This window comes from Somniosus microcephalus, chromosome 13 (assembly GCF_052327205.1).
Source record: "Somniosus microcephalus isolate GS21.2 chromosome 13, FLI_Smic_1.0, whole genome shotgun sequence".
NCBI lineage: Eukaryota > Metazoa > Chordata > Chondrichthyes > Squaliformes > Somniosidae > Somniosus > Somniosus microcephalus.
In genome coordinates this window covers 128732832-128746910 of record NC_140999.1, presented here as the reverse complement: position 1 = coordinate 128746910, position 14079 = coordinate 128732832, and the positions used below count along the sequence as shown (strand labels likewise).

At 44.8% G+C, this 14079-nt stretch overlaps 1 protein-coding gene across 1 annotated transcript in view; it reads left to right on the top strand.

Annotated features, from left to right (window-relative positions):
* LOC147108593 (protein-glutamine gamma-glutamyltransferase 2-like) overlaps positions 1–7716 on the top strand; it is an 85631-nt gene extending 77915 nt beyond the window's left edge. The window contains exons 12-13 of the mRNA XM_086005276.1: positions 2728–2864; positions 6706–7716. Coding sequence (XP_085861402.1) covers positions 2728–2864; positions 6706–6856 — 288 coding nt within the window. The 3' untranslated portion in view covers positions 6857–7716. The remainder of the gene's footprint in view (positions 1–2727; positions 2865–6705) is intronic.
* Positions 7717–14079: the final 6363 nt, after the last annotated feature.

The following is a 14079-nucleotide window of genomic DNA, read 5'->3' as shown; positions in this document are numbered from 1 at the left end:
GATACTTACAGATTAGGAAGACCATTTAGCTCATTTTACTTCAGCTACCAAGGAAGATCCTAAATTCCTTTTCACACAAAGGGCAGTAGAAATTTGGAACTCTGTCCCCCAAAAGGTTGAGGATGTGTGGAGAATTTTGAGCTTTCAAAATTGAGATAGATAGATTTTTGTTGGTTAAGGGTATCAAGGGATGTGGAGCAAAGGCGGGTAAATGAAGTTGAGGTACAGATCAGCCTTGATCTAATTGAATGGCAGAGCAGGACCCAAGGCTGAATATCCTACTCCTGTTTCTAATGTTCCATGTACATATGTTTCAGTATCCACTTTGTTTCTTACAAGATTCCAGGGTTTTATCTCCACTAGCCTTCCTAGAAGTATATTCCATACACTGATCACTCTTGGTGAAAAGTAGTCCTAAATTTCCCTATTATTAGTTTCCTACATCCCCTGTCCTACTCTCGCTATATAACTTAAAGTATTATTCTGGGTTTACCTTTTCAATTCCCTTAATTGTCTTACATACCTCTCTAAGATCACCTTTTGGATGCTTCCTTTCCGGTCTTACCTCAGAATAGGCCTTTTGACGCTGAGGGATCAGCATCATAGCACTGCCTCCAGTGCTCAAAGATCTTCTTTGTGTTTTGGTGACTAGAACTGGACAGACAACACTGTTTAGTTTGCACACAACTTCCACTGGCTTGATTTTACTGTTTTGGCTGTGTAGTTCAACACTCGCTTGGTTCTTTTGATTGCTACTCTGCATTGGCAAGAAATGTTGAGCATTAATTTTACTAAGACTCCTGGATCATTTTAGGCTTCATCTTTACCTATTTCAATACCAGTCATGGAGATTATTATTTTCTTCCTATGGGCAGTACTTTACATTTGTCTGCATTAAATTCATCTCTCATTTTATTTAATTTATTCAAGAATCTCTGAACTGCCCCCTCCCAGTTTGATATCATTTGAACATTTGACAACTTTGCTTTTGTTGTTCCCTCATTTCTTTGAATTTAGCCTTTTTAAATGTATATACCTGACTCCTGGTCTTAGGTACGTTCTTTGCAAATCTCTTTGTTCCAAGTTGATTTAGGTACAGCCCATCTCTCCTGTACCAGTCCTATTTATTCTGAAAGTGCGCGCAATAACTCATGAAAGTAGCATTGTTGTTTCTGCACCAGGTTGCCAGTCATTCACATATATCTTCACTGTTCTTGCTCTTACTTTCCCTCCTCCTTTTTTTAGTGGCTTTTTCATCAGAACATGAAAAGAATGTTGTTGATAAAAATCAGTTAAGTATTGTCTGCAAAATCATTGGAATGTTGCTTTAATTGAGGCATTGACAAGAGTCTAGCTCAACAGGAAATTTGGTAAAAGGGGGAGGGGTATGAACTGGGACTCTTGGGAATATAAACTTTCCCCATCGCTCAGGTAGGCACCAGGTTTCCAACTGCAAACTACAGAGTCAGGTGCTGGTTGACAAGTCAATTTAAAAATAATGATGGGGGTTGTTTTTATAGCACCCCAGTCACAGTATTTAATTGTTGAAATGCTGCAAAGTAAAGCAAGGCATGCCAACCAGATCACATGGCACTGGACTAATCACACCTATTGTTATGCCACCAATCATATCTGCAGGCCTTGGCACACTTACCTGCCAATGGCGAGGGTAGTTGCCTCCACAGACTGGGGGCTAGATTTTCAGTTGGTTGCGCCAGCAGTTAGCGCCTTAAGAGAAGTGATTTTCGGGCGCTATGCGTGTAGCGCCTGGGCGCAGCGCAGTTTGCGCCCCGCCCCAAATTAAGTTGCCCGTTAGCGCCGGCGCAAAGTTTAGCGGCCGCCCGGATGCGCGCGCAGAAAATGAAGTCACATCCTCGTGCAACGCCCTTTGGCCGCCCCGAATCCAAACTTCAGTCGGACCGCCCCATTGTGCGCCTGGCGTCCAGAGCGTTTGTAAAATGGAACGCAACACACCCTGGGGAGCGCAAATTAAAGGGCACTCGTACAAAAGGCACTCTGCATGTGTTGTGTGGAAGTAAGCTGTGTGTTGTTGTGAACGGACTATTTATGTTTCCGGGCACCAATCATTATTATTACTCCTCCTCCTCCTCCTCCTCCTCGTTTCTCCCCAGACTTTGCATTTGAAAAAAATACATGCACCCTTCCCCTTTAAGAGCTCACTGGCACCAGAGTGTCTGCCGTGCGCTGCGCCCGAGCTCGGGTGTTGCGCTCTCCACCGCCAGCTTAGCGCCTAAAGATACTAGTGGAACGCCTCTTTTAGCGCTCCACCAACCTCTTAGGGCGAAGCCACTGAATTTCCGGCAACGGGGCGCTACTTTGGGGCGGGCGATAACTTCGGGCGGGCGCTAAGCTTAGCGCCCCAAAACTGTCTATACTGAAAATCTAGCCCTAGTTGTCTGAAAACCGTGTTATCGGCCTTGGGTGGCCAAAGTGGGGGGGGGGGGGGCGATTATTATTTTCAATTGTCAACTGCCAGCCTCCCTTTTCCAGTGTGGTCTTTGGTATGAAGGAAATTATCTGATTAAAAACCCTAACATATAACGTTACACCCATCGCTTTTTTTTGTTGTTTTAGGTAGACTTCTGTTTAGTTCCAAATTTTGAGTCATAGCCAAGCCACATCTATAAAGCCATGTTTGACTAATCTTGATGTTCCAAAGGGAGTGAAGTATAATTTACAATGTTAAAAATTGATTTACTTCATCAGATTCTGAATTACTCCGCTGTGCTGAATAAAAAACTGCATGTAGAAATCAGCTTTCAGAACACTTTTCCTGATACTCTGAAGAAATGTGTCATGACGCTCGAGGGAGCAGGTCTGATTGAAGGTGAAAAGGAGATAGAGTAAGTAGGAGACACTGAAAATATACAGTGCATGGCAAGAAGCAGATGTATCTCTAGCTACTGATAATTGTGTCGTTAGATCTGATACAGGTAGACTATCCTTTATCCGAAAACCTCGGGACCAGCCGAGTTTCGGATAAAGGAGAATTTCGGATTTCGGAAGGTGGGTCGGCAGGGGTCCGCGGGGGGGTCGGCGGGGGGTCGTGCGCACGACTTACGCTGACGCTCAGCGTAAGTCAGTCGGGGTCGGCGGTTGTCGGGGCTGGCGGGGTCAGCGGTTGTCGGGGTCGGCGGTTGTCGGGGCCGGCGGGGTCCGCGGGGGGGGGGTCGGCGGGGGGTCGTGCGCACGACTTACCCTTTATCCGAACTTCCGAAACCGGCACCCTCTATAAAAACCGAAGGTTTTTTCGTTCGTACGCACGACTTACGCTGAACGAAAAAACCTTCGGTTTTTAGAGGGTTTCGGTTTTCGGAAGTCCGGATAAAGGGTAGTCTACCTGTAATGTAATTAAGTCTACCAAATGGGAACGGTAGTGTAGTGGTAATGCCACTGGGCTAGTAATCCAGAGGCCTGGACTAATGATCCAGAGAGGTGAGTTCAAATCCCACCACGGCAGCTGGAGAATTTAAATTCAGTTAATTATATATATCTGAAATAAAAAGCTAGTATCAGTAATGGTAACCATCGGAATTGTCGTATAAACCCACTAATGACCTAGATGGCCGAGTCCTGAAGGACATAACTGATAGTCTTAGCCTGCGACAGGTGGTGAGAGAACCTACACAAGGGGAAAAACCTACTTGACCTCATCCTCGCCAATCTTCCTGTCACAGATGCATCTGTCCATGACAGCATTGGTAGCAGTGACCACCGCACAGTCATTGTGGAGTTGAAGTCCCGTCTTCACACTGAGGACACCCTCCATCGTGTTGTGTGGCACTACCACTGTGCTAAATGGGATAGATTCAGAACAGATCAAGCAGCTCAAACTGGGCATCCATGAGGCGCTGTGGGCCATCAGCAGCAGCATAATTGTATTCTACCACAATCTGTAACCTCGTGGCCTGGCATATCCCTCACTCTACCATTACCACCAAGTCAGGGGACCAACCCTGGTTCAATAAGGAGTGTAGAATAGCATGCCGGGAGCAGCAGCAGGTGTACCTAAAAATGAGGTGCCAACCTGGAGAAGCCGCAACACAGGACTACATGCATGCTAAAAAGTGGAAGCAGCATGCTATAGACAGGGCTAAGTGATCCCATAATCAATGGATCAGATCAAAGCTCTGCAGTCCTGCCACATCCAGTCGTAAATGGTGGTGGACCATTAAACAACTAACGGGAGGAGGAGGCTCCATGAATATCCCCATCCTCAATGATGGTGGAGCCCAGCACGTAGGCGCAAAAGATGAGGCTGAAGCGTTTGCAACCAACTTCAGCCAGAAGTGCCGAGTGGATGATCCCTATCAGCCTACTCCCGAGGTCCCTACCATCACAGAAGCCAGTCTTCAGCCAATTCGATTCACTCCAGATGATATCAAGAAACTGCTGAGTGCACTGGATACAGTGAAGGCTATGGGTCCTGACAACATCCCGGCTATTGTGCTGAAGACTTGTGCTCCAGAACTAGCTGCGCCTCTAGCCAAGCTGTTCCAGTACAGCTACAACACTGGCATCTATCCAACAATGTGGAAAGCTGCCCAGGTATGTCCTGTCCATAAAAAGCAGGACAAATCCAACCTGGCCAATTACCACCCCATCAGTCTACTCTCAATCATCAGCAAAGTGATGGAAGGTGTCATCGACAGTGCTATCAAGCAGCACCTGCTCACTGATGCCCAGTTTGGGTTCCGCCAAGATCACTCAGCTTCCCAACCTCATTACAGCCTTGGTCCAAACATGGACAAAGGAGCTGAATTCCAGAGGTGAGGTGAGAGTGACTGCCCTTGACATCAAGGCAGCATTTGACCGAGAGTGGCATCAAGGAACCCTAGTAAAACTAAAGTCAATGGGAATCAGGGGAAAATGCTACACTGGCTGGAGTCAGACCTAGCACAAAGGAAGATGGTTGTAGTGGTTGAAGGTCAATCATCACAGACCCATGACATCGCTGCAGGAGTTCCTCAGGGCAGTGTCCGAGGCCCAACCATCTTCAGCTGCTTCATCAATGACCTTCCCTCCAACATAAAGTCAGAAATGGGGATGTTCGCTGATGGCTGCACAATGTTCAGTGCCATTCACAACTCCACAGATAATGAAGCAGTCCATGCCCACATGCAACAAGACCTGGACGACATTCAGGCTTGGGCTGATAAATGGCAGGTAACATTCGCGCCACAGAAGTGCCAGGCAATGACTATCTCCAACAAGTGAGAGTCTAACCACCTCCCCTTGACATTCAATGGTATTACCATCGACAAAACCCCCACCATCAATATCCTGGGGGTCACCATTGACCAGAAACTGAACTGGATCAGCCACATAAATACCATGGCAACAAGAGCAGGTCAGAGGCTAGGTATTCTGCAGCGAATGTCTCACTTCCTGACTCCCCAAAGCCTTTCCACCATCTACAAGGCACAAGTAAGGAGTGTGATGGAATACTCTCCACTTGCCTGGATGCGTGCAGCTCCAACAACACTCAAGAAGCTCAACACCATCCAGGACATCCATTTTATTGGCACCCCATCCACCACCTTAAACATTCACTCCCTCCACCACCGGCGTACCGTGGCTGCAGTGTGTACCATCTACAAGATGCACTGCAGCAACTCGCCAAGGCTTCTTCGGCATCACCTCCCAAACCTGCGACCTCTTCCACCTAGAAGGACAAGGGCAGCAGGTGCATGGGAACACCACCACCTCCAAGCTCCCCTCCAAATCACACACCATCCTGACTTAGAGGTATATCGTCAATCCTTCATTGTTGCTGGGTCAAAATCCTGGAACTCCCTTCCTAACAGCACTGTGGGAGTACCTTCACCACACGGACTGCAGCGGTTCAAGAAGGCGGCTCACCACCACTTTCTCAAGGGCAACTAGGGATGGGCAATAAATGCTGGCTTTGCAGCGACGCCCACATCCCATAAGCGAATAAAAAAAAATAAGACTCTGAAAGAGCAAACTTTGGGGCTAAGTAGGATGCATCAGGGAGGTTGAATGGAAGATTCCACTAGAAGAAAACTGGACTACTTTAAACGATCTGAAAAAAATATGTCCTGTTGAGAAGAAATAATGGAGCGAATTCTCTCTGCGATCCTGCCCAATCGCAGCTGAATTAATTTCGGAAAATTCGAGCAGTGATGCCTCCCACCTCTTCACAGCCCTGCCCGAGATTCCCCTTCTCTGGCCTCGCAGGAATCACTGCCGGCTGCTTCTTCCCCACCCGCTCTATGCAAATATCAGCAGGGGTCTGGGCCCGGGTTCCTAGAGCTTTTCCCTTCCATCGGTCCCACTTATTGTCGCTTCCCAGGGCTGCCAGGTGGAAGATGATGGTCTTCCTTCAGGTATCTATGGGCATTATTTGAGGAGTTAACAGCCTTAGTGGATGATGGCTATCAAACAGCTAAATGTACTTGGATTTTTATAACATGTGGATGTTTATAGGGTTCTTTGGAGGAACTTTGTAAATTGGCAAGAGAGAAAAAAAGTGAGATCAGAGGGTTGTGACTAAGTGCTCATCAGTGAAGTTTCTCACATAGAGTCCCTTTTCCCTTTAAGTAATCAAACACATAATGCAGTTGATAGTAGATGGTTATTGCTGGAGAGTTGGTTCTTCTTCGGTCTTGTATTTACAGTTTTATAACCAGGATTCTTTTTCTTACATTTTTCTTTCCTTAGGTTGGTGAATGTAGCACCGAACCAAACAGCAAAAGTAAAGTGTGACTTTGTTCCTTATAAGTCAGGGATGAAGAAACTACTGGTGGATTTTGACTGCGACAAAATGCAAAATGTAAAAGGATCCTTGAACATCATAGTCCAAGATAAATAGAGAAAAAGGGAAGCATGAAAAAAAGAGCTTAAAACCCCATTTCTGCACATGGAGGAGTGATGGATTAAAGAGTCAGTAAAACAATCCAAATGGTATATAACTTGAGCTTTCAGATACAATATTATACTGAGGCCCATTTGCCCTCTCAGGTGGACATAAAAGATCCCATAGCACGACGCAAAGAAGAGCAGTGAGGTTTTCGTCAGTGATTTGATCAATAATTATCCCTCATACAACATCACTAAAACAGATTATCTGGTTATTATTGTCATTGCTGTTTGTGGGACCTTGCTGTGTGTAAATTGACTGGCACGTTTCCCTACAACAGTGACTACACTTCAACAGTACCTCATTGACTGTGAAGTGCGTTGGGATGTCCTGAAGCTGTGAAAGGTGATATGCAAGTTGTTTTTTTCCTTCTTTCTTTGGGCTAGGACAATACAGTGAGGAGAACGTGTTACCAATTGCTGGTACGGTGGCTAATAGCACTGTTCCTGTCACTCAGCCTCTTCACGCACACTTCATAGTTGGATCTCAGGTTCTTTAATTAATTGATCTCCTGTCCCACCAGTTTCCTTTCCTGAACCAAGCACATCCATTAGACTGAATACCAATTAACACCTCTTAAAGGCTCCATGTAGTCAATGAGTATAAAACCAGGCATTCATCATTACTTCATATATTTTATTTATATGAATCCAATTCTTGGCATATCTGTTACTTTGAGATATGCTACATTTTGCATTGGTAAAGTTATTAAGAACATACCTGAAATGTATTAGAGCTTTGGGATCCAATTTTCTAATTTCTGGCTATTTTGCAGGCTCTGCATTCCACCAATAAAATGGTACGGCAATGAATTCTGTGTAACTGTTTGCTTCTTAATACAAGCTTAGAGTTTCCATACTGTTTTCATGTAATGTCAGTGTATAATTGGGGCAAGTAATGTCATAAGACATTTTCGCCAGTTTTCCACTCACAAACGATTCCCCCAAATTCCCTTGAACTTTTTGACTCTTCCCATGATCCATTTACTGAGTTCCGAGAGAGGTAATTTACATATATTATAATGAAGGCCAATGGTGCTGCAACTCCGGGTTTCCTGCTTTTACACTCGCATTGCACTCGGGGTAAGTTAGACTGAGAAATATAAGGTGCAGCTTTGCCAGGATCAGCTGATAAAGGCGGAAATGAAGAGTTTGTGACTCTGAAGGATTTTAATAATGATTTCTGCAGCTAGGAATTACTTTTTGCAGCGCTCTTTGGAGCATGCTGCCTATATAGACCTGGATTTGCTTCTCACTGCTTTGTGTGAAACCAAAGGCTTGAGGATCCATGCAGACCTCCTTTTTATCTGCAGGAAGTGAGTGGAGTTAAATGAAAAGTTTTGAACAATTTTTCCTTTAACTCATTTTCTCCAGATAAAGGATGTCACTATAGATCTGAGCTATGATTGTCTTTCATAGGATATATTGAACAATCTTTGTTCCAGTCTTATTCATGTCCCCCTCTGATATTTTTTTCCATTACATTAATGACTGTGTCTGTACTGCTTCCTGCTCTCTTCCTGATCTGGAGAATTTCATTAATTTTGCTTCAAATTGCCACCTCTCCCTTACCTTTCTATGGTCCACCATTGACTCTTCCTTTCCCTTTCTGGACTTCTCCCTCTCTATCTCTGTATTCAACTGATATCTGTTATAAGCCCACTGACTCCCACAACTACCTGTATTATACTTCTTCCTATCCCCCTTCCCGCAAGGACTCCATTCTGCTCTCCCAGTTTCTCCATCTTCGTTGCATCTGCTCTGATGATGTCACCTTCCACACTAGGGCTTCTGATATGTCGTCCTCCTTTCTCAGCTGAGGATTTCCCTTCACTGTGGTCGACAGGACCCTAGACTGGGTCCATCCCATTTCACATGCTTCTACACTCACCACCTGCCTCATAACTGTGATAAGTCCTCCATATCCTCACCTTCCAACCAAAGTCCCCCGTAAGCCCCACTGCACGGCCCAATCAAAATTTTGCACATGTGCGGCATCTACAATGTGAAAGTTGGTGAGTGGCCTGCCTAGGACCTTGCAGATGACTGCGCGACCGCATAGCTTAACGAGAACATTGCTTCCAACCCACCAACCTCCACATTTGACAGATCATCATCTGTCATTTCTGCCTCCTGCAATATGATCCCACCAACAAACACATCTTCCCCTCCCCTCCTCCAAAAGGATCATTCCCTCTGTGACAAATTGGTTTGATCTTCCACTACCTCTACCACCTGCCCTCCTCCCCCGGCACCTGCCCATGCAAGCACAAGAGATGCAACACCTGCCCATTCACCTCCTCCCACATCACTGTCCTTCCAGTTGAGACAGCTATTCTTGCGTACTTCCTCCAGCCTAGTATATTGTATTTGCTACTCATGGTGTGGTGGCCTCTGCATTAGGTAGACCCAATGCAGATTTGTGATTGCTTTGCCAAAGACCTCCATCTGTCTGTGAATGCAATCCTGTCCCTTGCCACTTAAATTCCCCAACCCACTTACACTTTGACCTTTCTATCTTTGGCCTTTTACACTGCTCCAATGAAGCTCAACGTAAGCTCAATGAACAGCACTTTGGGGCAGAAATATATCTTTGGCAGTTGAGCAAAACAGGTGATAGCGAATCGGCCGCCCATATTACACTCTGCATGATTTTCTTTTCCATTGACTTCAATGAAGTACTAGCCATGATTTAAGGGGGAAAGGGCATGGGTGTGGCTCCACCCTCCTCTGCTTTCTTGATCCTCTCATAATCAATTGTGTCCAGGGCAGCCTCACCCATGGAAGTTACAAGCTCATAATTTCTCCTCTGCTTTGGGTCTGTTCTCTTGTCCTATAAGTAATCTTGAGATGTTGCAGTTCAGGGAGCAGATACAGGTTCCTGCCATCCAGCAGGCTGTGCCATGTGACAGTGAATGAACATGCATCATGCACATAAAGCACAGCCTGTCTTTGCTGCATCATCGAATTGGGTGGTGCCTGAACGTGACGCCTCAATTTTTTTGGCAGCTTTGTAGCGCAGACCTCTTTGCTGCTCCTCCAGGTGAACATACAGCTGTTTGAGTAGCTGCTGAAGCCACTTAAATCATCATCATCTGCTTAAGTGGTGTGATTAATAGTGTGGAAAATGTGAGCGATACTTGAGGAGCTGTGCAATTGAGAGATATTCATGTTGGGGACCAGCCTGATGGACTGGAGAGTCTTTTCCTGTCCTGTACTTTTCAATGTTCCCACTGTGTAGGCGGGAGTGTTATGCCAACCATATTGGGGTCAATGGCCAAGTGAGACCATTCCTAAGAACCATTTGGAATGCGCCATTGATCTAGTTTGTATCTCCATGCCAGTTTCCAGGCTTGCATCGTCAATACTCAGTTCAGCTTCTCAGCTCTAACCAGATAAAGACATTGGTATATTCAGTGTTCTCATACAAGTGCTACTGTCCAATGATAACACAAGTAACGTTAATCATGTGGAAACATATAGAAAGCAATTTAATCCTCTAGGATGTCCACACCTTTGGAATTGTGTGCCCTATGTGTGGCCCTGAGACTCAATGGTACAAAGCTATATGGCCCAAGCTCTGAATTTCTTTGAGTTCCAGTATGCCTCATAGTTTGAAACATTTTCCAGTTAACACAACGTCTTGTAACACTGTTGCTTTCAGGAAAATGAGCACGAGAGAACAAAGTATGCACAGATGGACAAACTGGAAGCTTTGTTAGCTCGAGTACAACATGTTGCAGGCAGACTAGACCTTTACATTCTGATCTTAGTTATTCTCATTTCAATGCACCTACTTCAGGCATCACCTGTTACGATCGTCACCTAGCAGGAGCACAAATGGTGCCTGAAGTCCACATTGATCAAAACAGTGATTTTTAAAAAAGCATAAGTTGGGAGTGACAGCATTTAAACTTATTTCCAGCTAATGTCAGATATGAGCATAATTTTGAGCTCCAACAATTGCATTGGAAGGATGGATTGACCTGTTGGAAAGTACTTTAAAGCCAAACAGTATGCGTGGTAGCCTTCACAGTTCCTGCACATTTAAACATAGAATCTAGTTTCTTTGTATCTCGAGACATTCAAATTTTCAATGTTTGACTGACAGATTGCAGCTATTGTGGCTGCACAATGTGTTGACCTGAGTTAGAGCTGTAATGCGATCGATCAGAATATACTGAACCAGGGCTTGTTTTAGACGGTCGGTTTTACCCCAGTGCTCTGGATGTTAGTCTCCCTCCAGAGGAGAGAGATTTGCTATCTGACTGGGCATTAATGTCCTAGTCAAAGGCTATAATCTCAGCCAGAGCCAAGCTAAGTATTTAGTTCTCTCCCTCCTCCCCTCCCCCAACCCAACCACAAAGGTTTCATGGAATTTCATGACTTAAAAACATCTCCAGCGCAACATTGCAATTTTAGTGAAAGAACAGTTCATGTATTATATGAAGAGTAGCCCGCATTGCAGAAACTATTCATAATTTCATGGTAGCGTGCAAGTGATATTACCTCACAATTTCTTCCCCAGCCTAATTCGGGAGGCTGGTGAGATCAGTGCATGCAGTGGCTTTTGTGAAAGAAATGGCTTTTGTCGAATGGGGGATTCTTTACCCAGCATCCACAGCAATAGAGAAACCATTCTATCCCTGGGCTGGAGCCATGCAATGACTCAATCCCAGAGACAGAGGAATTTCTCTGCAATTGGGCCGGATTTTGCTCTCAGCAGCGAACGAACGGCGCCAGCCATTCGTTAGACTTGCGCTTGCCCATAGACTTTTCATGGGCTTTTGCTCGGCAAGTTTCTGTCAGCAGGAGCCCAATCCAGCACTGCGCCCTCTGCAGGACATCTGAGCAGCGTTTGGAATCGTCCATGAAAAAGTCTGATCACATGGGACAATAAACAGTGAAGAGAAGACACGGCCACCAACTCAGCTGTTAAAAAGGTAAGCAGAGTCTTCAAATGATCTCTTAAATATAGAAAGTTAATTTAATTCTGAATAAACTTCTAACAGCCCCTTATAAAAAGGCAAAGTGAAATGAACAGTTTTTAAAAAGGAGAGCAAAGTACTGAACTGTTGTTAAAAAGCCATTGAAAGTTAACACAGCCTGCGCTTACTCACAAAAAAAAGATGACAGAGCAAAGGATGGATGAGAAGAGCCCTCACAGCTTTGGTGATGAAGACCTGTGTAGACTCCTCGCTGATGTGGAGGCGAGGCATCAGCAGCTTCTGGGGAACGAGAAGTGTAGGGCACCAGGGAAATTCAGCATGTTGGAAGGAGGTGACAGGTTCTGAGCATTCATTGCACCGTGCCATGGACAGCGGAACAGTGCCGCAAAAAATTGTTTGTAGAGATTTTTAGAAATTAAAAAATTAAGATTTAAGTGTCCTTACTGTTACTGATGCAATGAATAGCGAAGAGTTTGTTTATGGGTGGTGTGGTCATAGTTCAATCTAATGCCAACCGGTCATAAAATTCAGTTGCTATTGGAGACAGGCCTCACTAAGTGCTTTTAAAGATCTTTCATCTGCGATTTGAGGTGTGAGTTTGTCAAACATTTCGGCCAAATAGCCCAGTAAAACTTCGAAGCGCTGGTCGAGGAACTGATGGTGAAGTGCCAATCCAAAGTCGATCAAAAACATGTGGCACTCCTCTCTGAGTTTGCAGATTCTTGACAAAACTTTACCAGGAGAGAGCCATCAAACTTACCGGTGCAACAATCCCATCTCTTCACATAGTACTGAGGAAAAGTATGATTCAGTGGTCGAGCTTTCATGTGGTTCACAACCCTGGCAACAACAGTCAGTACATCTGACAGCTCTTTTGGCATTGCTTTGGTGGCTAACGTCGCCTGTGTATACAACAGTGGCATCAAACACAGCGCGGTGCAACAGCTTTCACCTGAGGAGCAAGTCCACTATTGCGGCTAGTTATGGCTTTGCCCCATCTGTGCAAATCTCCACACAACAATTCCACCTGATGTGTTCATCTGTTACCAGCAATGTTTCCAATAAACTGCGCCACTGGGCAGCGATCTGGAGGTCCTGCGCAGGCCGCTCAATGGCTTTAGAAAACTGCACACGCACAATAATTTGAATGGGCCATGCAGCCCCTTAAAGGGGCCGCACACCCAAAACAAAATTAGCAGGAACATTGGTTACCAGTCTAAAATTCAAACAACTCACTAGTAGGTTGGGGCAGAACAGAAATAAAAAGTTCTGTTTGATTTCAGATGAGCTGATAGATCAAATACAGACCATCATTAGTGCTGCATTGGCACGGTTGTAAGAATAAAAATATATGTTTTGTATGTGTGATGGACTTGAGACTATTAATATAAGATGTATGTAATAAAGATAAATTTGATGTGTATGGATCTCCCCTGGGTGAGCTCAAGGCAACGGCGCGAAACTTAACAAAGGAAACCTGCATAACAGGATAACCCCCACAGAGACTCACCATCGAAACTCAAGAGCCACTAAAAGGTGTCAACAAACAATTAACTTAAGCAAAAAATGGCACCAGCCACTGCAGACAGGCACATGTTCAAAGGAAAGCCAATCAAGAACTGCCATGAAACTAAGACCCAATCCTGCAGTCTTAACAATTTAGACTAGAGACAATGGACTTAAAAAGATATAAAATAAGGAACCCAAAGGCTCGCTCTCTCTCTCTCTCTCTCTCTCTGGATGACCACGCAACAAAGCATGAAGCCCTCCCTCTACAGACCAAACCAAGAAGCAAGGAAAAAGGCCGCGTGCATTGCTTGACTCAGGGAAGTACCAGTCTGTGTAAATGTAACCCATTACCTTACGTGTTGTAATCGAGTAGAGTCCATAAATACCAGTAGGCTATTGTTTTGATGTGCATGAGTGTGTGTGTTTAATAAACTTGCACGAGTGTGGGTGTTTAATAAACTTATTCCAAATTGTTTCAAAAGAATTGGTCTTGCTGTCAATTTAGTGCCAGTCGAAATAAAAAGCTTACAAAACTTGTTGGCTCATCTGGGATCTGGCGAGACAGCTTTTGATCATTTTTTTAAACAACTGAAAATTTTGGGAGTTGCGATTCTGACCTGTGGTGCAAAGTTTAAAAGTAAATTCAAAAGACACAGGGGCATACAAAAAGCCAGCAAAGGACATAGCTGTAGACTACCATGAGAAAATATATGAAAAG